Below are 26,986 nucleotides of genomic sequence, written 5' to 3' on the forward strand. Positions count from 1 at the left end.
AGCCAATATCACACCCTTACATGAAGGAAGTGTGAGTCCCTACATAACCCCTATGATTCCTACAATTCCTGTTTTATTCTCAGAAGAGACTGAAAAAAAATCACAAACCATTTCAGTGATGATAATTATCATAATGGCTGAAGATTCCCTTAGGTTAAAAAAAATCTCACTTCCTTTTATATTTTTCCCTTTATATTTCCTGAACCATAACTTTTTTCCATTACTGTCCTCTAGAATTCCACACCCCTAACCCCTTTTACTTTTTTTCAATCTCTCTTCAATCTGCAAATTAGATGTTCTTCGAAGGATTGATGTCGGGAACTATAGCCACAGAATTTCAGATTTGTGAGACATTCTAAACACCAGCTAGAACAACTCATTAAGCCATTTCTTTCTCTTTCTTTCTTTCTTTCTTTCTTTCTTTCTTTCTTTCTTTCTTTCTTTCTTTCTTTCTTTCTTTCTTTCTTTCTTTCTTTCTTTCTTTCTTTCTTTCTTTCTTTCTTTCCCGGGGGCAATGAGGGTTAAGTGACTTGCCCAAGGTCACACAGCTAGTAAGTGTCAAGTGTCTGAGGCCGGATTTGATAAGCCATTTCTTAATGACCTCTACTGAAAAAACCCATGACTTCTGGCTCACTCTAATTGTTATAGTTTAATCCTAGATGGAGGAGGAAAGACATTAAGGTCACAGGGCTCCTGTTAACCCCCAAAATAGCAATAAAAGAACCCTTGGGGCAGAAAAACACACAAAAATACGGGCTGAGAGTTTCCTCCAGCTGTAGATAGATTTCAGGGGCCCGTGCTCGGCCATGAATAAAGCCTAACCCCACAATCAGGCCGATACACAAGACACCCACCAGAGGAATTTGCCCCAGTGTCTCTGAATCTGCTGCAGCACCGGTGTCTTCTGGAACTGAGCTCGCGGTCGGACTGAATGGGGGGGGGGGTGCGGTAAGTGGATTGGGGGGAAGGATTCGACTGTCCCACCCCAGCGGGCAATCAGGAAGAAATCCTGAGCGGCGGGAGACCCAGGTGGGGGAGGGGAGCAGAGGAGCAGTCTCATCAGAAGCTGAGAACCACACCACAGAAAGCTTTGCTGGTTGGTTTCTTAGTAAATAGGCCTGAGGTTATCTCCAGACCTGAGAACAGGCCAGGTAAGATTAAAACCTGCCCCCCCCAACCCAAAACACCTGCGACCCTTTGAAGCTGAGAACAGGAGTGGAGCTGAGAAGCAGCCCCCCCCCCCCCATCCTCCAGTGGAGAGTTTAAAATCAAGTGAAAGCGAGGCCAGGCAGGCTGAGAAGAAGCCCAATCATTCCCCAGGCCACACTGCAGCTTGAACAGTGTGTCCTGGAAGCAGCACCACACTTAAAGGAGGAGTTAAAAGCCAAGAAATAGTAAGCCAGGATGAGCAGCCAGAGAAAGCAGAAGACCATCGAAAACTTCTTTGGGGTAAGGTAGACCACAATACAACCTCAGAAGAAGAAGATAATAACAGGGTCAAAGCTCCAACACCTAAAGCTTCCAAGAAAAATATGAACTGGTCTCAGGCCATGGAAGCTCTCAAAAGGGACTTTGAAGAGAAAGTAGGAGAAATAGAAAGAAGATGTAGAGAAAAGGAGGAAAGAATGGAAAAGGAAATGAGAGCGATGCAGGAGAGTCATGAGAAAAAAGTCAACAGTTTGAAAAGCCAAATGGAAAAGGAGATTTAAAAACTGTCTGATAAAAATAACTGCTTAAGAATTAGGATTGAACAAATGGAAGCCAGTGACCTTATGAGAAACCAAGACACAGTAAAGCAAATCCAATTGAATGAAAAAATAGAGGGCAATGTGAAATATCTCCTTGGAAAAACAGCTGACCTAGAAAATAAATCTAGGAGAGATAATTTGAAAATCATTGGACTGCCTGAAAACCATGACCAAAACAAGAGCTTAGACACCATCCTCCAAGAGATTGTGAGGGAAAATTGCCCTGATATTCTAGAAGCAGAAGCTAAAATAGAAATTGAAAGAATCCACCGATCAATCACCTCCTGAAAGAGATCCCAAATTACAGTTTAGTCCTCATATTGAGCTTAAATCTGCCTCTGTGCAACTTTAGCAGCTTGTTTTTGATTCTGTTCCTTTTCATATGGCAGCCTTTGAAGTATTTGAAAACAACTTGCATATACTGCCTTGAATTTCTCTTCCCCACCTTAACTTTATCCCCAATTCCTTCAATCAGTTTTTATGTCATAGACTTGAAGCCTCTCACCATTCTGGTTGTCTTCTTTTTAACAGTCTCCAGGGGAAGCTAGGGGGCACAGTGGATAGAGCACCGGCCCTGGATTCAGGAGGACCTGAGTTCAAATCCGGCCTCAGACACTTGACACTTACTAGCTGTGTGACCCTGGCCAAGTCACTTAACCCTCATTGCCCCACCTTTAAAAAAAAAAAAAAAAGAACAATCTCCAGCTTAACGATGTCCTTCCTAAATTGTGGTGCCAATGAAGAAGATGATGATAGCTACAATGTATATAGTACCTTAACATTTGCAAAGCACTTATATATTTTATTTCATCTGATCCTCATATCAGCCTTAGGAAATAAGTTATCATCCCTATTTTATAGATGAGGAAATTGGGGCAGAGGGAGATAAGGGACTAGCCCAGGGATGCACAGCTAATAAGTATCTGAGGCTGGATAGGACCTCACGTTTTCCTGACTCCAGGTCTAGCACTCTATCTATGTAGTGTGAAGCTGCCTAACTGGCTCAGAACTGAATTCAATATCCCAGATATGGTTTGATCAAGTATGAGCATAGTGGGACTCTCACTTCCTGATTCCTGGAAGCTATACTTCCCTTATTATATAGCCCAAGTTGTTATTATCTTCTTTGCTTGTAATATCACACTATTGGCTTATATTGAACTTGGAATTTACTAAGCCCCCTAGCACATTTTTCTCAGATAATTTATAATCTAAACATTCCTTTCACATCTTGTATTTATGAAACCAATTTCCTGAACCCATGAACAAGAGTTTACATTTATCCATATTTAATTTTATCTGATTTGATTCAGATGTGCTGGCTTGTCAAGATGTTTTTGGATATTGCTTTTGCCATCCAATGTGTTAGATATTGCTCCTAAATTTGTGTCAGCTACATATTTGATAAGGATACTCTCTCTATCTCTTTGTTCAAGTTTTTGATAAAAAGTATTAAAGAACGTAAGACCAAACCTAGGTCACTGGGGCACTTCCCTGGAAACCTCCTTCCAAGTAGACTGAGAGCCATTAATGGCTACTCTTTTTTTTTTTTTTTCCGCAGGGAAATGGGGATTAAGTGATTTGCCCACTGTCACACAGCTAGTAAGTGTCAAGTGTCTGAGGCCGGGTTTTGAACTCAGGTCCTCCTGAATCTAGGGCTGGTGCCTTATACACTGTGCCATCTAGCCGTCCCCAATGGTTACCCATTCAATAAGTTTTGAATTCATTGGATTGTGCTATTATCTAGTTAATAGTTTTCTACCTCTTCCACAAGAAGAGCAGGATGTAATTTTTTCAGATATGTTGAGGTAACTGACCAGTGATAATGTAGCCTAAGATATTAATATTTTTGTCCAGCATGTTGCCATTTTGAACTTGGTCTACAAAACCCCCAGATCTTTTTTCTTTTCCATACAAACTTCTATGGAGCCCTACCTCTTCTATTTTGTAATAATGAGGCTGATTTTTGTTAACTCAACAATACAGCTTGTTATTCTAGCTTATTGAGATCTTTTGGGATCCTGATTCTGTAATATGATGTCTTAACTTTTACTCTCAGGTTGAATCATCTGCAAATTTGATAAGCAGTCTATTTAGGCCTGTCTCTACATCATTGCTAGAAATAATGAACATCACTGGGGTAAGGCTAGCTCTTTGAGCAGCTCCTTCAAAGACCTCCTACAGGTTCACCTCAACTCAATAATTAGCCTCTTTTGTTTCAGGCATTCAAATAGTTCTGAATCCTTATAACTATATTACTGATTATCTCCATCTTGATTAATATTAACTGTCATCCTAGAATCATCTAATTTAAGAGTTGGAAAGGATTTTAGCCTCCATCTTTCTAGCTTCCAATCCACTGTAGGATTCTTTTTAATATCATCCTTGATATACAGTAATCCAGCCTTTCCCTAAATACCCATAGTGAAGGGATTCCATTCTGTTGCTGGGTCGCTCTTGTTTAATTTTATTCAATTCTGCAAATGCTTATTTCTCTTATTAGTAATTTCTTTTATATGTTGAACTGAAATTTGTCTCCATGTAACTTCCACACATTAGTTCTAGTTTTATTCTCTGTAATAACACAAAACAAGTTTACTTTTTCTGTAGCATAGCCCTCTAAACATTTGAAACAGCTAGCTTGTATTCTTTCACCTTCTCTTTTTACCCTCTCTAATCCCAACTTTACACCATGTCTTCTCTTCTATAATCTCAGCTCAACCAAGTCTTTTCTTTATGGTGTGATTTTTAGACCACATTTCATCCTACCAACACTTCTCTTAAAATGTGGTTTCCAGAACTGAATTTAGCATCCTTGATCTAATCTGTAATTAAACAATTGTCTATTGAAGCTAAATATAAGAATTTACATGTATCTCTGTTAAGTTGTATGTTGTTAAGTTGTATTTGTTCTCCCTAGTTTTCCAACATTTTAATATTTTCAATCTTGATTCTGTCATCTATAAAACTGTTGAACCCTCCCAGTTTTGGCATATCCAAATCTGATCAATATATATTCTTCTTTCCCATTATTTTGTGTAAGTCTATCCATATTTTTCTAAGATCATTGGTCTTATTTCATATAGCACAGTAATATTCCATCATGATGATACATTACAACTTGTTTAGCCATTCCCCAACTGATGGGCATCCCTACAATTTCCAGTTCTTTGCCACCAAAAAGAGAACTGCTATAAATATTTTAGAACATATATTGTCTTTTCCTTTCCCCCTAATAATCTTGGGATTTTAGTCAATCTGATAGGTATAAAATGATATCTCAAGGTTGTCTTCATTTGCATTTCTCTACTCATTAATGTTTTACAGCATTTTTTTCATGACTATAAATTTTTTAAAATTTCTTCATCAGAAAACTACCTGTTTATAGTCCTTTGACCATTTATCAATTGTGGAATGACTCATATCCATAAAAATTTGATTAAGTTCTTTATATATTTGAGATATGAGACCTTTCAGATTAGTCATAAAAAATATTGAAAAGGATATAACTAAAGACAGAGCCCAGTGGTACTTCATTAGATCATTCACTTCAAATTAGAATTAATCAACAATCTTAGAGTATGCTTACATATTTAGCTTTGATTATAATTAATTGTGCTATCATCCAACCCAAACCTCAGCATCTTACCCTCGAGTATATTATGGAAGATGCTGTCAAATGCTTTGTTGAAGTCACATCACATTATATCTGCAATATTACCCTCATTTATAACCAATTAAAATGAAATTAATTTGGAATTACTTGTTCTAGTAAACCTATGCTGACTTCTAGAAATTATTATATATTTTGCCAAATGCTCAAAAACCATTAGTTTAATAAATCGCTCCAAGATCATTCTGGGAATTGGTATCACACACATATAATTTCTAGAACCCATACTTTTTAAAAATAAAAAATATATAAAATCATTTTCCCAACTCCAAGATGTGGTTATCTCTTTCATTACCCATGATATCCCTAAGATCATCACCAATGGCTCTGAAAACATATCTACAAGTTTCTTTAGTTCCCCAAAATAGAATTCATTTGGGCCCATCAACTTAAAGTTATTAAAAATAACTATATGTTGTCTTACTTAATCTTCTCACCTGCCTTGCTCTAATTACTTCTTCACAGCTTACTATCCTATCCAGGTTGAATACCACTATCCTTGCTGGAGGAGATGGCAATAAAACTCGAGTAAAGTAGTTCTCCTTTCACTCTCTCTTGCCAAAGCTGTGGGCCTATCCTTTCCTTGTTCTTGCTTAAAACACAGATTTTTTGTTTTTTGGTTTTTTTGGTGAGGCAATTGGGGTTAAGTGACTCGCCCAGGATCACACAGCTAGTAAGTGTCAACTGTCTGAGGCCGGCTTTGAACTCAGGTCCTCCTGACTCCAGGGCCATAGCTCTATCCACTGTGCCACCTACCTGCCCCAAAACACAGATTTTTAAAAGTGCAACAAAAATCTCTTCTACTTAGAATTTTTACTTGCCCAATTCAGTCTAGGCTTTACGCCCTAATGATTATTAGAGGCTAATGAAACACTTGTACTTGTACTCAATTATGATTGCCTCCTTCCAACTTTTATAAATTATCTTCTTTAAAAAATGAACTCATCAAAGAGGATTCCAAGCAACCATAATGGTTCCTTTGAGTACTTTGCTAACTTTACTTTTTATCTTCTTTGATAGTTAGAATTTCATTTTTAAAGGATCTCCTATATTTAAGCTATATTTCCTTTTAGGGTCTCTAGTTACATTATTATATCTCTTCAGTTAAATACATGGCCCTTTTTATTTCCAAGGCTGATCTTGCTACCAGTGTCCTTGATTCCACCCCCTTCCTCTCCTGAATGAAAGACAGAATGGTATAACAGATAGGATGTGTAATCCCAAACTTGAGATGAAAATGATTAAAATCAAGTTATTCCCCCCCAAAATGCCATGACTCAGTTGTAAAATGCATAGCCCTATAGAAACCTTGAGAAAAACTGGGATCCTCTCTGACTGTCTTGGCTATGATAATAGTCAAAAGGACACATTGCTGAAGAATGAAGAAAGATAAGGAAAGAATAAAATGCTGAACCATACTAAGGCTTGAATGAACAACACTGGTTATATTCTTCTCTTTGCTTTGCCACTAAATCAGTGGGTGAGTTTATGCGTGAAGATAGGAGGTAAATGGGATTAAAAGTCACAGCCCAATAACCTCAGAAAATACTCAGTCTTATTACTAGTTTTAAATATTATAATTTAACCTAATACAGAATAAAAGACCTCAATTTGAATCCCACCTCTGATACTGATGACATGTGACAATGGGCAAATCCCCCTTTGTACCTCAGTGTCCTCACACGTTTAAGGTATCTAACTACCTCAAGCAGCAGCATGGGATAAAGAGAAGCTCAGGGTCAGGAGGATGTAAGTTAGAAATACAACATGGACATTAGCTGTTTGGCTTTGGATAACTTATTTAATTTCTAGATTCCCCCAGGCAACTTCGTGTGTGTGTGTGTGTGTGTGTGTGTGTGTGTGTGTGCGCGCGCGCGCGAGAATTGGGGTTAAATGACTTGCACAGGGTCACAAACCTATTAAGTGTCAAGTGTCTGAGGTCAGATTTGAACTCAGGTCCTCCTGAATCCAGGGCCAGTGCTCCATCAACTGTGCCACCTAGCTGCCCCTCCCAGGCAACTTCTTAAGACTATTAAATTGGATAATGGTTGCTGCTCTGAATTGACAGGAGTTTCCTCACTAGAGAGTTCTCTGCACCAATAAATTTAATGGTCTGGATGAAAACCCACCCCCCAAAATCTCTACAGTTTTTGGTTCCAGAATGGGTGAGTTCACAGATCCATTTGAGAGTATAAACCTCACAGGATTGCTTTAAACTTCAAATGATGTCTATAAATAGTGCTTTGCAAACTTTAAAGTGCTCTAGAAATGTCAGCTATTAATAGTGTCTTCAAGCTCTCACTGTATTGGCTCTTTTCCTCCTCTTTATAAACTTGATGAAATCTTGCAAATACTGTGTCAGTCGATAAGCATTTAGCAAGTGCCTACTATGTGCCAGGCACTGTACTAAGTATTTGACTTAACCTGCCACTGTTTCAAGATACTGTTCTCTAAGGTCATTTGGCTTTTCATTCATGTGTTAGGGACAGAGGGTCAAACGCAAGGAATTGAAGACACTATGTAATGAAGGCCTAGCAGTAGGGATGATCAACTACTCTTTCTAGAAGTCTGCTATTGAAAAACAGGATTACTAAATATAAAGGCCTTTAATTTACCTTGATCTGCCTTCAGCATTTGAGAATCAATAATAATAATGACTTTATTTAGTCAATCTTGTAAAATGCCTCTTCCTTCCTTGGCTTTAGTCATATTGCATTCATGTGCCTTCTATCTTTCTGATCAGCAGTAATTTGTCTTCTCATTTTCCCCCTCTCTCCCTAAATGTCACTATTTCCAAAGGTTCCATCCTTGGTTGACTTCTCTTCTCTCTCTACATTCTCTCATTTGGTGATTTCATCTTCTCATTGCATCAATTATGACCGTTATGTAAGAGACTTCCAAATCTTGATCTTTATCCTCAATTTCTTTACTGAAATACAGACCAGTATTTCTTGCCATTTTCACTTGGACATTCTACTACCGCCTCAAGCTCAAAATGCCCCAGACTGAATGCATCATCTTTTTCCCCAAATTGCCTCATACTCCTAATTTCCTTATTGATATTGATGGTTCCACTAGTTTCCCATGCTTGAGCCATTTTTTCCTTCCTTCCCCCTTGCCCTCCACATATCCACCTCATCACACTTCATATTTTCAACATTCAATTCTGCTTTTGATACCTACTATCATTCTAATTCTAGTCATCATTACCTCTTTTTTGGGACATTTATATAACAATTTAAATTTTGCAAAGTATTTTACAAATGTTAACTCAATTGAGCCTTGGAGCTAGGTGCTATTATTAATTACATTTCTCAAATGACTAAATTGAGGCAGACAGAGGTCACATGATTTGTCCAGGGCCACAAAGCTAATAAAAGCCTGAGGCTAGATTTGAAGTCGGGTCTTCCTGATTCAAGGTCCAGTGCTTATCCTCCTAACTGATCCCATCCAGTTCCAGCATTTCATTTTCCAATCCATCCTAAACACACCTACCAGATTAATCTTCCTAATGAGGAGTTCTGATCATATCATCCCTCCCCTCAAAAAAAAATCAAGTCCTTATTTTGGCAATTAGGACCTTCAATCAGGTTCCAGCTTACCAGTTTTATCTCAAAACACTCCCTTACACATACTTGACAGTCTAGCCAAATTGGAACTCATCATGTGTTTTTTCCATCATTGCAACTACCATAGGTCGTCAGCTTCCTTGAATCTGGAGTGCCCCTTCCTGGATTTTAGTTGATTCAAATCTTACTCATCTTTTAAGGCCCTATTCCAGTACTATGTCTTCCATAAAACCTTCCCTTATACCACTCAACCAGATATAATCTTTCCATCTTTTAATACCTTAGGGAATTTTGTTTATGCATTTTTATGCACTCTGTTTGGTACTTTATTTGTGTGCATGTCTTATTCCATGTTCCTAGAGAGCAAGCATCTTGAGGTTCAAGACCACATCTTCGTATCCTCCAAGGGGGCCTAGTAGAGTGTCTTGCTGCAGTAGACAGGTAATTACTTTTTTATTTCTTATTTTTAAATTATTTTTAATTTTTGGGGGGTTTTTTTGTGGGGCAATGAGGGCTAAGTGACTTGCCCAGGGTCACACAGCTAGGAAGTGTTATGTGTCTGAGGGCGGATTTGAACTCAGGTCCTCCTGAATCCAGAGCCAGTGCTTTATCCACTGGGCCACCTAGCTGCCCCCAATTACTTTTTAAAAATAAATTTAATTGGATATACAATGGGTCTCTCTGTTTCCTTTCCTTGATATTATAGAATCCAAAGTAACATGATTAATTTTTCCTAGGGTTGGTAATTCTGCATCCACAGCCAGTTTTCATTTATTGGTCAAATTAAACAATTCCCTTCATTGAGTCTCTACTTTCTGAGAAAGAAAATGTTCAACAAGGCAAATTGAGAATTTGTCAAATGCTCTAATTCTAGCAGAATTAGAGTTAGAGGAGATATCAGTGTACTTAATGTCTTATAAAAAAGACCTTGCTTCTAGGCCAGTTATGTGATATGTATTAGGAAAGCCTACTCCACATATGGTTGGATGGTCTAAAGTAAACTCCAACAACGATATAGCATTTCTCTTCTATGTTCCTTTTATTGTTCATTCAGCAAAGGTTTATTGACATCTGCTATGTACAATGAATTGCATAGTGAAAAAGCAAATACAGTGATATGATATGGGCCTTCCCCTCAAGAATTTCTTTCTACCTTTCTTTCACTTTCTGGTATATGAGTTATCAGATTCTTTTTAGTAACATGTGCAATGCTACTGAAACAACTTCTTTTGAGAAAAGTATATTCTCTAGGTAAATTATTATTCATCAACAAGTATCAGTAATATCTGTGAAACTACAGTTCCTTCCTCCTTTGAAAAATTAAAACTCACTTTTCTTTCTACCTATTGCAATACTATTGTGGAATAATTACACATCAAAATTGTTTCCTTCCTTCCTTCCTTTTCCTTCTCATTTCTACACCCATGGCACTTGTGTTCATGCCTTTACTTATGGAATTTTTCACATTCTGTTTTGAATTATAGTTATTTACATAGCAGGCCATAAAGAGATGACCTCGGGGACAGGAAGACCTAGGTTCAAATTCCACCCTTGACACATATTGGGTTTGTGACTCGAGACAAGTAGCAACTCTAAGATTATAAATTGCAATGAAGGTGTCAACCTGTATTGGTAGAGGGAATTTCCTCATTTTGGGAATTCCCTGTAACAATGAAAGAACCCTATAGGCATTTATGTAGGTCTTACAGATTTTGCTACACGGTATGTGCTTTGAGATCAGGGATTATGGGATTGTGTTTCTTCTTTTCATTCCTAACAGTGACTAGCTCAGTGCTTTCCACATAATAGATACACGCTAAATATATATCAGTGAATTAATTGTATCAGATATTTGCTAAACAAATCATGTAGCAACCAGAGACTTCAGAAAACTTCCTTGAAAGTACTATCAGGAGTCAGGAACCCTGGGTCCTACTCTTGGTTCTAGTGTTAATTGTATGACCTTAGGCAAGTCATTTAACTTTTGGGAAAGAAAACCTTCCTTTCTTGATTTGTAGACTGAGGAAGTTGACCAAGATGATAAAAGACCTATTCCAGTTCTTAAAATTCTGATCCTGTCACTTTGCAAGCCTTGGTTCTTGAAAGCTATGCCAGTGGACTGCAAACTCTGGCAAAACCTACCAAGCCTGAATCATTTTGATTATGGGCCCAGAAATGTCTGTTTCAGGACCAGGCTAGCTAAGTTTGGAAAGTCTTGACACCAGGTTAGCCTTGGACTGAATAATTTTTAGGCTGTTGCTGCTTTAAAAGGTGAGCAACTCAGGTAATGAGGGATTACAATCTGGAAGGAAGGGGGCAAATGCACTGAGGATAGGCTGGGTACAGTAAGTATTGAATTATTGGGGTCATTATTTTGTTGTTGTTGTTTTTTAGTGAGGCAATTGGGGTTAAGTGAGTTGCCCAGGGTCACACAGCTAGTAAGTGTTAAGTGTCTGAGGCCACATTTGAACCCAGGTACTCCTGACTCCAGGGCCGGTGCTCTATCCACTGTGCCACCTAGCTGCCCTCATTGGGGTCATTATTACAAAGCCACTTATTTGCCCCATTTACTTCTCTTCAATGTCATTGTTCAATGGTATCCTCTGCATTTGTGCTATAAGGTTTTAGAAAAAATAAAATGTGTCCCTAGAGCTTTTCTGAGAAGCACTGCACTGAGAGACATTTTGTCAACCATTATGGTTACATGGAACTTGGAACAGATGTACCTACAAATCAACAAGGACAGTTTTCTTCTTTTCCCCACAATTTCTGGGACCAAGCCTGGCATAGTAGCTACAGGACCAGCAGAATCAAAAATCCCATTTTATTCTCTGACATCATTTTGGTTGTTCATGTAGAAACTCAAAAGCTTAGTAAGCTTCTGGTTTATCCTGAACTAGCAGGGAGCCATCAGCACTGAACAAACTTCCCTATCTTCATCCTCATCAAGGCAAAGTCTTCCACCTGATTGAATTTTTTCATTTCTCATCAGGTTGTTTGGGTGTTGTGGAGACAGACACACCCTGAAAACTACTAGTTGGCTCCGATGCTGGATAATTCCCTTTCTTTCTACAACCCCTTAAATTCTTCATTCCTAGGTACAGAGTATAAACTAGATCTGCCAGCACAGCTGGGTGAATAATCCTTTGGCCCTTCCCCCCCCCCCCCAGGGAAAGGCCTAGAAGAGCCAGCACCGCTCCCTCCCCAACCTAGGTCCTATGCATGTGTGTGCTTCCATTTCAAAGATTGTTTCCCCCTAAGCTAGTTACTTTAATATTATAGGCTCTCTACACAGTAGGTACTTCAATAAATGTTTGTTGAAAGGAATTTAACTATTCCTGGCTGAACAGTCAAAAACATTTGAGTTAGAGATAAATAGACATTCTGGAAACAGCATAAAACCTTTGGTTTAGAAATAAATTGACATTCCAGAGGAAGTAGATATAATGGTAAATTAATCCACGGCTAGACTAAAATTTCTTATTCTTGTATCAGTCAAGATAGACACAAAGGGGAGAACTTTCCTTATGTGAATTTCCTAGAATAGAATCAACAGAGTTCACTTTCTTCTTTAATATCACAAGATCCAAAGACAATTGACACTAATGAGCTGGAATTGAACAAGCTCAAGCATGACTCCACCCGGATTCAAATTGCAAAACAAAACCCAGGAATCTAGCAGGGCCTTGGAGTTTAGAGCCTGTGGTGGTGAGAACACGAGGCTCCTGTCTTCTGTTTGGAATTCATTTAGCTGCCTCTAGGCATTCACACAAATCATGACAGTCATCCCTTACCAGTAGTTTCTCCTTCCCACACAGTTGTTGAGCCATTTGCAGTGGTGGTCAAAGCCAGAGATGCACTTGTTGCAGGCACTACAATGCTTGGCTTTCACCTCCCTGGTTAAGGGAAAAAGGGAGATGGGGTGTTATTGATCAACTCTATCATACTCTTGCACACGTACTTAGTAATACCTAGTAAAAAAAAATCAGGTCATATCAACAGCTAAAGAAGAAAGTTTCCAAAGGATGTATCTCCTCCCTCCCTCCACCCCATGCCCCATTTTATTTAAAACACACAAACAAACAAACAAAAATACCTCCCAGGGCAAGGAGTTCACCAAAGGCTGTCTAGCAACTGTTGGCTAAGGGTCAGTCTTTGTTCAGTAGTTTCAGTTGTGTCTGACTTTTCATTAAACCATTTGGGATTTTCTGGGCAAAGATACTGGAGTGATTTACCATTTCATTCTCCAGGTCATTTCACAGATGAGAAAACTGAGGCAAATAGGGGTAAGTGACTTGCCCAGGGTCTCATAGCTAGTAAATGTCTGAGACCACATTTGAACTCAGGAAGATAAGTATTCCTGACTTCAGGCCCTGCACTCCACTATCCACTATCCACTGTGTCACCTAGCTGTCCCTTAAGGATCAGTTAGTGGCCCCTTTAAAAAAAAAGTTTTTAGACTGGATCTCCCATTATCTCTCAGGCTGAAAGGCCAGTGACCTTAAGGGCCTTATTCCACTGCTGATCAATATGGAAGTTATGACCCAGGCCATTTCACCCCTCCTCAGGTAACCTGGTAAGCTCAGCCTCCTTTCTTCCAGAGCTCACCTGATTGTTGCCGTACTAAGTAACAGATACCTGATCTCAGCTCAGAATTCTTGAGCTTAAGTGATCCATTAGCCCCAGCCTCCCCAGGAATAGGATTTATAGGAGGGCACTGCCACACCTGATTGGCACGTTTTTCTTTTCCTTAATAGGGTGTTCAACTTAGAGGAGCAGCATGAACCTAATCTTCTGCTGGAGAAACATTTTATCAAGTGTTTTCCTCCCAATGGCCCCAAAGGAAGGCAGTGCTGGTATTATTATAATCATTTTTAATATCAGTTCATATTTATCTAGCAATGTTAGGTCTAGTCACATATAGTCCTACTTCTGACATTTACTAGTCATAGACTAGTCAAGTGGCTGGCCTGGAAAAGTCCCTTAAGTGATCTGGGCTTCAGTATCCTCACCTGGAAAATAGAAATGATGACATTTGAGTACCTACCTTCTAAGAAAGCAAAGGGCTTCCCTGAATAAGGCCCTAGGAGACAGAGAGTCACTCTGAATGGTTAAGCTGACCTGCCCAAGGTCACCTGGGGACTCTGACTGCAAGTCCAGTGGTCTTTCTGGCAACTTTACTAGCTGTCAGAAGGAGGGGATATCCAACTTCTCCGGCTGTGGCAAAGGAAATTGTTCATCAAGATTTTAAAAAACACAACAAGGATTCTGTAGGAAGGGTCAGGAGAGGGACCAAGTTTAAAAGATATAAGAAGAGGAATCAGCGACATCATCATTTCTTATATTTATATCATTCTTTAAATATATTTTATGAGTTGACCTTCATAATAGCCCTGGGAATCGGGTACTATTATTACCCCCATTTTACAGGGGTGAGGAAACAGAAGTCAAAATAGAGAGCTTTAGTGACTTGCCCAGGGTCACATGGCTAGGAAGTATCTGAGGCAGGATTTGAACTCATGGCTACCCGACTCTTAAATCCAGTTCTTGGTCTAATATATCCCCTAACTGTCAGACATAGAATCTATAGCAGAGGTAGGCAAACTATAGCCTGAAGCCTGCTTTTGTACTGTTAAGAGATAAGAATGGTTTTTACATTTTTCACCAAAAATGTTTTATATTTATAATATAACTATTTTAAAATGTAAAAATAATTTTTAGTTCACAGGCTATATACAAAAACAAATGGCAAAATTTGGCCTATCAGCGATGTTTTATCAATATATAACCCATAGGATATTATGTTTAGAGCTGGAAAGAAACTTATAGGCCATCTAATCCAACCCCTTATTTTACAGGCAAGGAAACTGAGGCCAGCAAAGGTTAGGGGAATTGTCCAAGGCCATTCAGCTAGTGAAAGAGCTGAGATTGGAATCTGTCTTCTAACTCTGATCCTTGGTATCCTTTCCACTGTACTAGGTCACCTCCCTAGTGATTGTATATCAAGTGGTAATCTCAAGAATGTCACATAAGAGCCTTAGGGTGTTGCTGTGTATACAAAAATCTGATAAGTGGTATTGAGATCCACAGTGGTGCTAAATAATATTGGGGGGATGGGAAGAAAAGGTCCATGGCTGGCCTGAATGAAAGATCCCCGTTGTCTATACCAGTACTCTTAATTTCACATGGACAACCCAAGAATAATGGAATCCACGGTAAAGACTTCTAACATCTCTAGACTTTTTTTGTAGCTCCTACTGCTCATTCCCACCACTTCTGATTGGATCTTGCTACTAGTCCAGCATTTGCTTTATCACTCTGTCCCATCATCCCCTAAAGTGTGCTGGCACATATGGTAAAACTTATGTTAGATCCCCAAGGCATCAAGTCTACAAGGTTGAAAACTCCTTCTCTCTATCTCTGATGGAGGGTGAGTGTCATCTTTTCAGACGGCCCCAAAGAAAAAGATGCTGTCCTTCTTGACTTTTTTTCTGCAAGAAAATCGAAGTGATGTTGTAGGGGGATGACTTACACTGTGACTTTACATAGGTTGCAGTACTGGTTCTGAATTGCGTGCTTATGTTTGGTCCTGTCCAAGGCAGGCATGGGCTTGCCATAGCTTTCTTTGTCCCGTACATTTGGATCAACTGGGTCAATTGTGATAGCAGTAATATGAACAACAAAGTGAAACACAAATAATATGCCCATAACCTGAGAGAGTACAAGTTAAAGAACAATGGAGTAATGGAACCTATCATATATATGATTACATTTTTAAAATATAGTAATTCATATCAATAAGAGATGAAGACAAACCAGCCTCTCTAGTATATATCCATATATATGCATGTGTATATTATATTTATGCACACACAGACACACAGACACATATATATTATACACACATACAGAAAGACAGTAGAAAGAAGAGAAATTCCATTCAAAATAACTAGAGAATGTATAACATACTTGAATCCACCTACCAAAACACTCTTATAGTTGAATATAACTACAAAACTCTTTTTACAGAAATACATACCTAATTAAGTGGGTACTAATTGCTCATGGGTGGCCTTTGCCAATATAATGTGTATGATAATTCTATCTAAATTAATCAACTTATTTAGTGTCATGCTAATCAAACTACCGAAGGTTTACTTTCAAGAACTAGAAAAAAATCATTTAGAAGAACTAAAAGTCAATTTTCTAGTGGGAAATAATGAAAAAAGTGGGGAAGAGGCCCTGATCTCAAACTATACAACAAAATGGTAATCATCAAAACTATTTGGTGGGGGCAGCTAGGTGGTGTAGTGGATAGAGCACCGGCCCTGGAGTCAGGAGTACCTGAGTTCAAATCCAGCCTCAGACACTTAACACTTACTAGCTGGGCAAGTCACTTAACCCCAATTGCCTCATTAAAGAAAAAATCTATTTGGTACTAGCTAAAAAAATAAAAAAAGAAAGAAAGAAACAGCAACAACAACAACAAAAACCTTGATCAGTGGAGCAGATCAGATATTCAATATACAGACATAAACAAACATAGTAGTGGTTGTAAACCCAAAGACTGACTATTGAGGCAAAAAATCACCATTCCACAAGAACTGATGGAAAAACTCATAGGACTGAGATTCAGACCAAAATACCCCACCACATATTACAATAAGTTCCAAATGTATAAATGACCTTATCACAAAAGAACATATCCAAAACAAATTACAGGAATAAATAAGAACTTAGTTTTCACAACTATTTATGGGGAAGAGTTCATGAACAGATAAAGAATAGAGAGCACCATAGGAGATAAAATGGACAATTTTTATCACATAAAATTGTAAAGGTTTTGCACAAATAAAATCAATGTAGTTAAAACTAGAAGAGAAACAGTTAATTAGGGAGAAAATATTTCCAGCAAGGTCCAATATCTCAGACATATAAGGAACCAGTTTAAATATATAGGGTCACAAAGTGGTCTAATGTTTTAATAATTTTTTAAAATTATTTTTTCCCATGTACAAGATTTGTTTTTTCATATGCAATGTAAATTAATTTCCTACATATACTGTATATGATGTTATGGTATTATAAATTAAAAACAAAAAATAAAGAAGTTATTAAATATTTGTGACTTGGCACAACCTATATAAAAGTGATATATTTTAATGACAAATTCTATAAGGATGATACAGTCAAAGGATATAAATTGGCAATTCTTAAAGGAAGAAATCCAAAGTATCAGTAACCATGTGGGAAAAATGCTCCATATAACTGAGAAATGCAAATCTAAGCACGTTTGAGTTTCTACTTCATACTTATCACAACAGCAAAGATGACAAAAAAGGAAAGTGACAGTTATTAGAGAGATTTTGAGAATACAGTCATATTGGTATACTCTTGGTAGAACTTTAAATTGATCTAACCATTCCGCTGAGCAATTTGGATCTATACCCCCGAATCACTAAATGCTGCATACATACTCTTTGACCCAACTGCACTTATAATAGGTCTATACCTCAAGGAGAATAAAGAAAAAGATGCGTATGTATTAAATTATTTGTAGTAGCTCTTTTTGTTGTAGCAAAGACCTGGAAACAAAAGGGCTACCCATAAATGGAAGGATGGCTGAATAAATTATGGTATATAATTATAAAAACATTATTCCATTATAAGTAATTACAATGGGCATGGTTTCAGAGAAACCTTTGAAGGTTTGTATGAACTGAGGCAGAGCAAAGTGAACAGAACCAGAATAATGTCTATAGAAATAACAACAGTGCAAACAAAAATAGTATGGAAAGACTTAAGAACTCTGGTCAATGCAATGACCAATCATAACACCAGAGCTCTTTTGACAGAAGGGTAATAGACCCAAGGTGAAGAATGAGACATATATTTTTGGATATTGTAAATGTGAAGATTTGTTTTGCATGACGTATTTGATGCAATGATTGTGTTTTTCTTATGGGGGAAGGGGAAGAGGAGTGTGGAGAGTATTACAGTCTTGCCAAAAAAAATTTAAAAAAGGAAAGAGGGTCATTAAAGCATTTAAAACATACACAGAAAAGAATAAAAGAAGGTTCAGAAGGAAACACAGACAAGCAGGACAGATTTCAGAGCAATATGGTAAATAAATCACATACTTTTAAAAACCAAGCCACATATACAATCATTTTATAATTTCACTTAAAATCCTCTTTTCCTTGTCTATTTTATATATGGTAATGTTCTTTACTCTTTGGGGAGTAGGTTGCTTGTTTAATTCAGGGGAAAATGAACATTTAAAAAAATTAAAGAAATATTACTTCTCTATGTTAATTCTTTCTCATAATTTTCAGTGCTATGAGATAGGTAAATTAAAAGCTTTATTTTGTGTACCAAACTTATTAGAAGGATCAATTTTTCTTTTTCTTTTTTTTTTTTTTTGGCAGGGCAATGAGGGTTAAGTGACTTGCCCAGGGTCACACATCTAGTGTCAAGTGTCTGGGGCCAAATTTGAACTCAGGTCCTCCTGAATCCAGGGCTAGTGCTTTATACACTGTGCTACCTAGCTGCCCAGAAGGATCAATTTTTAAGCTGAACATCACTGACCTTTGAATTCTAAAATCAAAACAAAACAAAAAAACAGGGGCTCAAATAACTATTCAGAATATCTCAACTAATGAAAAGCAGGTCATTTGTCAATGGGAGCTTTGAAAGAATGAATGAAGGAATGAGGGAAGTAAGTCTAATTGGGTTCTAGAATGGGCTTGGCCCCAGTACATTGGAATAAAGAAAGGGGAGTTAGCTTCTTTCAGTCCTGCCTTAAAATCTAAGCCCGTCCTTATAGAGAAAACAAGGGAAAAGATATTGATTGTGCTTATAGTCTTCCTGAATGCTTTCATATCACATAACCTGTCTGGGGGGATCACTTTGGCACCTCACTTAATCGCTGTCATATCTGAGATGAGAGAAGTGGGAAGGGCCTTTAGTGAATGGAATAGAAGAGGGTGAAAAGGAGGAAAGGAAGAAGGGTAGAAAGAAATAAGGAAGGGAGAGAAAAAGGAAGAAGGAAAGAGAAAAATAAAAATAAGCAAATGTTAGAATACACAATTAAAGGAGCCTTTATATTTAAATTGCTCTTAGGAGTATATGGTGAAATTTCCCACTAGTAGGAAACAAGTCTATGCAACATTTGGAGTCTTATTAGGGTTGCTTTTGAACTAGCCTTAATGCCTGTGTATCTATTAATCTGAACTTGCCAAAGTTGCCTGGTACTCTTTTTTGATGTCAACATTTTCTGTACTACAGAAAATTTTTAGTGGACCCATTTATTACCAGAAGAGCCACTGTCTTCCTCCTGATCATAGGTGTCTCCTCCTAAGCCTACAAGTCTACAAGCTAAGGTGGGGGGGGGGGAGCAGACAACAAAGCATATTTGTAGCAAGTAGGTTCTGAGTCTGTTACTTCCCTTTTCATTTTCCCCACCTCTAACATCCCTTACTATGCAATGGTAGAAACACACCCTGGGTTTGTTAATGACAGAGAGGAAGGTAAAGTGGAAAAAACATTCTACACAGGCATTGTTAATACTTTTTTTGTCCTAGAAGCTTCTGCTCACTCTCAGGCCCAGATCCTTCTGAAAGGAGCAGTAGAGGAAGGGAGGGGAGATGCTGATAAAGGCATTTCCCTAATAGATTTTCCCGTAATCATTATGAGAACAGGAGCTCTAACCATTGATTTTTTTTCCCCTCCGGACAATGAGGTTTAAGTGACTTGCCCAGGGTCACACAGCTATTAAGTGTCAAGTGTCTGAGGTTGGATTTGAACCTGAATCCAGGGCTGGTGCTCTATCCACTGCACCACTTATCTGTCCCTATCATTGCTTTAAAGTACAAAGTGGGTCTAAAAAGTAATTAGACACATTTTCTACCATCAGTTTGTGGGACCAGGCTCCTTAATTTATAGTCATAGCATGTGGATGGATCCCCCTAGAGACACTATAAGGCCCAAGCCTAGCAATTCTCTAGTGTGACTGGTTGTGCCTCTGGTTGGTTTGAAGAAGATGGGAGATGAGCTCAGACTCCCCATGAATCCTGGTGAACATGTTCCTAGAATTCCCCTGGGATTAAAGAGAACAAATCAAGTTTGTAAACTCTCTGCCTTCTTTCCTGTTTGTCCTTCACTGGAGTTAATGTAGTAGGAAGCAGTCTGTCCTAAGAGTCAGGTACCCTGGGTTCCAATGACAGCTCTTTCATGTCTGTTGGGAGTAACTTTCAGCCATTCACCTCACTTTTCTGAGCCTCAGTTTCCTCATTTGAAAAATGAGGGATTAGGACCTAGACATACCGAAAATCCCTTGTAACTCTATACCTCTCTGTTTCCATGATGCTAACACAAATATAAATCTCCATGGAGACAAAACAAAAATGGTGCAGAAGAAGTATACAAAGTCTATTTGCTTTCTTATTAGGCCCATAGTCCAAGGCCTCATTAGTCAGGCCCTAATTTCTACTAGGGCCTTGGAACCTTGGCCAGAGACCATTTTCTTGACTGCCTGGCATTCTTGCATAGTTACAAATCCTGACTAACTTCCCCTAGAACACACAAGAATGGTAAGAGGAATGAGAAGGTGTGAAGCATCGAAAAAAAATTTGTCAGGGGAGGGTTGAAATTAGAATTTATATTTATATTGCTGCCTTTGCAATAAGTTTTTTCCTACTTTGAATCATAGAATTATAGAGTAAAAAATAAATGCTGAGTTCTCTTACTGGTGAGGAAAATGAAAGTAGAAGTACAATCACTAGAGAACTTGTAAAGGTGGGCTTGTGTTAATTTTTTTTTTAATAGCAGCAATTTACCCAGGATGTTGAGTTTGAGTTTATAGTCTAGAGAACACTCGGTTTTCTCATTGGTAAAATGAGGAAGCTGGACTAGGATTCTAGATTTAGAATTGGATGCAGCATTGGTCATTGCTTTATTCAACTCCCTCATTTTGGAGACAAGGAGAACACAGCTGATAATCCCTGAGAATGGAACCTGACCTGAGTCTCACAGGAAGATTGTAAATGGTATAGTCAGGTTCTGAACTGAGCTCTGACTATCAATTTGGTGCAAGTCTCAACTAAAGTGCCATCTTCACTATGGACCCTTTCCTGACACTTCCTTTCTCCCTATCCTCCCAAAGCTAGTGATGTCATCCTCTAAATCAAAGCTTCTGCTTCTTCTTCTTCTTCTTCTTCTTCTTCTTCTTCTTCTTCTTCTTCTTCTTCTTCTTCTTCTTCTTCTTTGGGTGGGGCAATGAGGGTTAAGTGACTTGGCCAGGGTCACACAGCTAGTAAGTGTCACATGTCCGAGGCTGGATTTGAACTCTGGTCCTCCTGAATCCAGGACCAATGATTTATCCACTGTGCCACCTAGCTGCCCTAAATCAATGCTTCTTAAACTGTGGGTTGGGACCCCATATGGGGTCAAATAACTGAATGTGGGGGTTGGGAAAAATTTGGCAGTAAACGTTTGATTTGTATACCTATTTTATATACCTATATACCTAAGGTCAAGTAAAAATTCCTCAGGCAAAAAGGGGTTCAAGTGAAAAAGTTTAACAAGCCCTCCTCTAAATCAATATTTACCTTGACCCTGTACATGGGCCTGCTAGATGGCACAGTGGATAGGGAGCTGGACCTAAACTGAGGAAGACTTGAGTTTAAATCTGGCCTCAGACACTTACTAGCTATGAGACCTTGGGCAAGTTACTTTACTCTGCCTCAATTTCCTTATCTGTAAAATAAACTGGAGAAGGAAATGGCAAACCACTTCAGTATCTTTGCCAAGAAAACTCCAAACAGAGTGACAAAGAGTCTAACACAACTGAAATGACTCAACAGCAACAAATCCTGTATATAGCTTGTTTGTGCACATCTGTTTACATGTCTCTCCATTAAACCCTGAACTCCTTCGGAGTAGAGACTGGCTTTTGCCTTTCTTTGTATCTTGAAAATGTTTATTGACTGACTTTTATATATACCTATTTATATAATTATTATCTTCTTTGTCTAGATTGTAAATTCCTTGAGGGCAGGGCTGTTTCATGTTTGTCTTTATATCCTTAATACCTAGCGTAATGCCTGGCACATATTAGGTGGTTAAAACAGTGTTGTTAGTCAATGGCTTGCTCTTCCCATATGTCACAGTGCTAGAGATATCTAAGGTTTCTACCAGCTCTGGGATTCTGTGACTTTCTGACCTAATGTTGTTTTTGATCATCAGTGTTCATACCATGGCACTGGGACTCTAAGACCTCATGGTTAACCCATTGGGAGTGATCCGAATGGAGGACAGAAACTATCTGGAAGTCAGAGACAATAATATCAATGATTCCATGTGAACCATCCACGGAAATAGATATTTTGAATCCAGTTTCTAAGCAAAGAAGGTCAGCTCCAAGAGTGTGAGCCTGAACCTCTGTGCTCTTTAGTCCTATTAATGAACCTATGTCTCTGATATTTATCTCACAACTAAATATGTAATGGTACACAAGATAAGATAGAGGTGACCACCTTGATCTTTGCTTGAAATTTAAGGAAACTGGGGGCAGCTAGGTGGCATAGTGGATAAAGCACGGGCCCTGGATTCAGGAGGATCTGAGTTCAAATCCGACCTCAAACACTAGCTGTGTGATCCTGGGCAAGTCACTTAACCCTTATTGCCCTGCAAAAATAAATAAATACATAAATAAATTTAAGGAAACTGAGGCTGATAGAAATTAGAGGATTTTACAAAAATCATTCAGTGAGTCAGATTTTGGTTTTTCAGGAGAAGGCACTACTGCATTTATGTATGCCTATATGAAGATGAGAGTCTTCTTAAGCAATCATTTTATAAATATGTGAGAGCACTTTCTCTGCTCCAGCCAAGCTGTGCCAGTCTGTCCTTTGATCATACTGTGTGTTCTTTCTCCTCTGTACCTTTGCTTTCACTGTTCTGCATGCCTGGAATGCCCTTCTCATCTTCACCTACTGTTGAACACTCCCCCCCCCCCCCACACTTTAAAGCAGGAGTTCTTAACTTGAAATTCATAGATCAATTTCATGGGATCATGAATTTGGATGGCAAAAAGTGACACTTTTTTTTTTTACAAAACTCTAAATAAAATATGCCATTCTCTTCAATTATTTAAAAAACATCTTGGGAAAGGATACATAGGCTTCACCACACTGTCAAAGTGATCCATGACCCACAAAAATGTTAAGAACCTCTGCTGTAAAGCTTTAACTCAAAACACCATCTGTTCCATTAAGCCTTCCCTTTCTCCCCCCCTCCCCCACCCCCGAGTACTAGCAATCAATTATCACACATTTATTAAATGCCTACTAGTCAGTAAACAAATCTCTATGTGGAACCCTGCCTTAAGCACTAGGGTAAGATACAATGGCATGCATGGGCCAAGTGAGCCCAGGTGAGCCAGGAGAAACCTGGCCAACTAGGGAATGGCTGAACAAGTTGTGGTATATGATTGAGATGGAATACAATTGTGCTATAAGAAATAATGAGGAGATTGATTTTAGAAAAACAGTGAAAGACTTGCACAAAAAAATGAAGAGGGGGCAGTTAGGTGGCGCAGTGGATAAAGCACTGGCCCTGGATTCAGGAGAACCTGAGTTCAAATCCAGCCTCAGACACTTGACACTTACTAGCTGTGTGACCCTGGGCAAGTCACTTAACACTTATTGCCCCGCAAAAACAAAAAACAAAACAAAAAACAACAACAAAATAATGAAGAATGAAATGAGCAGGACCACGAGAATGTTGTATACAATAATCGCGATATTGTTTTAAGAACATCTTTGGGCAACTAAGTCATTTTGACTCATAAATACTATCTGCATCCAGAGAAAGAAGTGATAGATATAATGATTTTACATATATGTGTGTGTTTATATGTATAATATATGTATATATGTGTGTGTATATATATTTGTATGTATGTACATACATTTTTGTTTAATGGTAGGGATGGGGGAGAGAAAAAAGGAAAAAGAAATTTACATGATAATTTTTTTAAATTAAAAAAATAGCAAGTTGTACACGCTGGATTTGTAGTTTCATGTGCAATCATCTTTTTATTTTTCTACTATATTATGGAAATGCTTGTTTAATTTTATAAATTAAAAATAAAATAAATATTTTTAAAAGTAGCATATATGTAGCAATAGCTATTCCTCACCTTTGGGATTGGGTTACACATAGTAAGGTGTCAGCACACACAGTTATTTTATTTTATTTTATTTTTATTTTTGTGGGGCAATGAGGGTCAAGTGACTTGCCCAGGGTCACACAGCTAGTAAGTGTCAAGTGTCTGAGGCTGGATTTGAACTCAGGTCCCCCTGAATCCAGGGTTGGTGCTTTATCCACTGCGCCACCTAGCTGCCCCAACACACACAGTTATAATCCATTAATATTACATGACAAATGGATCAGAGTTCTAAAAGAAGATGCTATGTTGAGGTCCAAGGATCAAGGTTTGTTAACAATGGAGGCAATTAGGAAAGTCTTTAGGATAAAGTAGAAACTGAGTTGGGGGTCTAAAAAATAGTTAGTTCCAAAGATCAAGATGGGGAAGGAGGGTCCTAGACATAGAGAACAGCTGCCTGAGCAGAGGGAGGACCATGTAAGAGTTCAATCTGGGTTCAGAATGTAGAGAGTAGATACAGTTTGATAGCTCTGTAGTTTGTGAAAGGAATACTAGGAAATGAGGATAGAAAGGTAAGGTGTGCGCTGGCTTGTGGAGGGCCTAGAATTCATGAGGCCATAGGGAGCCACTGAATAATTTTGAATAGAAGGAAGCTTTTTATAGTCAGCACATGAGAAATATTTATTTCATGAATGCGTGAGGAAAATGCTAATTACGATGTATGTGGAGGAAGGCTGGACTACTGCAGAATTCAAACATTTGCCTGTGGTTGTTTCGCTGTTCTTCCCTTTTTGGGGAAGGGGTGGGAGGAGGCTTCTTTTGGAAAATTTGCCTCAAGAGGATTTTGTTGGGTCTGCTTATGGACCAAATAGAACATGAACATGGAAAGAAAAAGGAAACAGGCCAATGGCTAGAGAAAGATGAAAGCATCCAGTGTTTTATTTACTCTCTCCTCTTCTTAGGCCCATGAAATCAGAGTCTGCAGAGTAGAGAGGAAAGAGTTTTAGCAAATGGAAAACTTTTTCTTCTTTGGGTAGCTCTGTACCTCATCAGAGTGAAGAATTGCTACCTTCAGATCTCTGAGTACCAGAATTCATTTAGGACCCAAGAGCTCCCTCTCAGAGCCAAGCCAAGAGAAAAGTCAGGTTCTCCATTCAGATCTGTAGCACATATTCCATGACATTTCTCTTCTGACATGAAAAGAATTCAAAACATATCCTTCTACCAGTCCAGTCATCCAAATGATACTGTTCGGTATTCAGCCCGCATTCTCACTGCAGTGTTTAGTGGATTAGAAAATAGCCACGACTCCCCATGGAACTCTGACAATGGCTGCCACGCTGTGTTTTGGTTGGTTACCAAGGAAGCAATTAACAATATTCTGAAGAGAGCTAACACTCACTAATGGAACTGAGCAGTACAAGAAGAAGGTGTGTTTGCTTGACCGGTGCAGGAAATTTCATTGTGTGCACCCTGTACTGCTTTCTTTAATTGTTTGAGGGTAGAATTCCACTCCATGGAGCTAAGGCCACATGGGAGATCCCCCTACTCAAAAAGACAGGAGAGTTTGGGCAAGGAGGCAGGGGGATAAGAGGGGGATTATCCCAAACCCATCCTCTTGGTACTGAAAATCTTAGTTAAATTTATATAAAAAAGATATTGTAGGGGAGGCTGGGACATGGTTTACTTCCATTGAGCTATCCCTGGTTTACTTGCTTGAGAAGTCAGATCCAGATACCTTGACATTTCATGTTATAATAGCACGTTCTTCTCAGCATGGGAAGATGGACGAATATTTATAGGATTATGCTTGCACATTAAAAAAGAATCGTTGGGGGTTCAGGATACCATCTTGAAATGTACAATAGTAGACTTTGAAAAAGACTGTTCTGGAACTGCTGCCCTGGAGATCTGTGTTTACTTTTGATAAATACAATGCTGATCCTTCTGACTGAATTTAATGTTAAAAAATAAGATAATGTGCATTGCTTCGACTTTCTCTGAAAATCCCCATGGAAGGAAGGTCCAAATGCCGACTCAGTTGCATCCTAGGAATTAGCAGTATGTAGTGGATTAATCAGGGCAGCTAGGTGGCGCCATAGTGTAGAGCGCGCTAGGCCTTGGAGTCAGGAAGACTCATCTTCTTGAGTTGAAATGTGGCCTCAGAAACTTATTAGCTGTGTGATCTTGGGCAAGTCATTTAACCTCTGCTTTAGTTTCCTTATCAGTAAAATAGGGATAACAATAGTGCTTATCTCCCAGGGTGGTTGTGAAGATCAAATCAGATATTTGTAAGACATCTGGAGAAATTTTTGGCCCATAGCATGAACTCAATAAATGCTTCTTTCCTTCTTTCTATTCTCCCTTGATCATTACCCATAGGGGCTATCTAAAAGCACCAATACAGATATAAACTTCCTGGGATACAGAAAAACATATTCTAGCTTCTTCTTTTGAAGGAAAGAGTAGTTTCAATCATATAACAGTCATAATTCATATTTTAATAGTACTTTAAGGTTCACAAAGCATTTTTCTCCTATGATGTATGGTACTGTAAATATTATTACACCCATTTCACAGAGCAGCTTATTAAAATAACTTCAAAGGGTCCTAAATATGGAGTTAGAATGGATCATGAGGGGCAGCTAGGTGGTGGCACAGTGGATAAAGCACAGGCCCTGGAGTCAGGAGGACCTGAGTTCCAACCCAGCCTCAGACACTTAACACTTACTAGCTGTGTGACCCTAGGCAAGTCACTTAGCCCCAATTGCCTCACCAAAAAAAAAAAAAAAAAAAGAATGGATCATGAAAGTCATCCAGACCCACA

At 38.5% G+C, this 26,986-nt stretch overlaps 1 protein-coding gene across 1 annotated transcript in view; it reads right to left on the reverse strand.

Moving 5' to 3' along the window:
- LOC122748873 (palmitoyltransferase ZDHHC11-like) overlaps window positions 1-26,986 on the reverse strand; it is a 141,524-nt gene that overhangs the window by 82,323 nt on the left and 32,215 nt on the right. The window contains exons 4-5 of the mRNA XM_043994894.1: window positions 15,523-15,701; window positions 12,785-12,886 (exon numbers count right to left, since the gene is read on the reverse strand). Coding sequence (XP_043850829.1) covers window positions 12,785-12,886; window positions 15,523-15,701 — 281 coding nt within the window. The remainder of the gene's footprint in view (window positions 1-12,784; window positions 12,887-15,522; window positions 15,702-26,986) is intronic.

This window comes from Dromiciops gliroides, chromosome 1 (genome assembly GCF_019393635.1).
Source record: "Dromiciops gliroides isolate mDroGli1 chromosome 1, mDroGli1.pri, whole genome shotgun sequence".
NCBI lineage: Eukaryota > Metazoa > Chordata > Mammalia > Microbiotheria > Microbiotheriidae > Dromiciops > Dromiciops gliroides.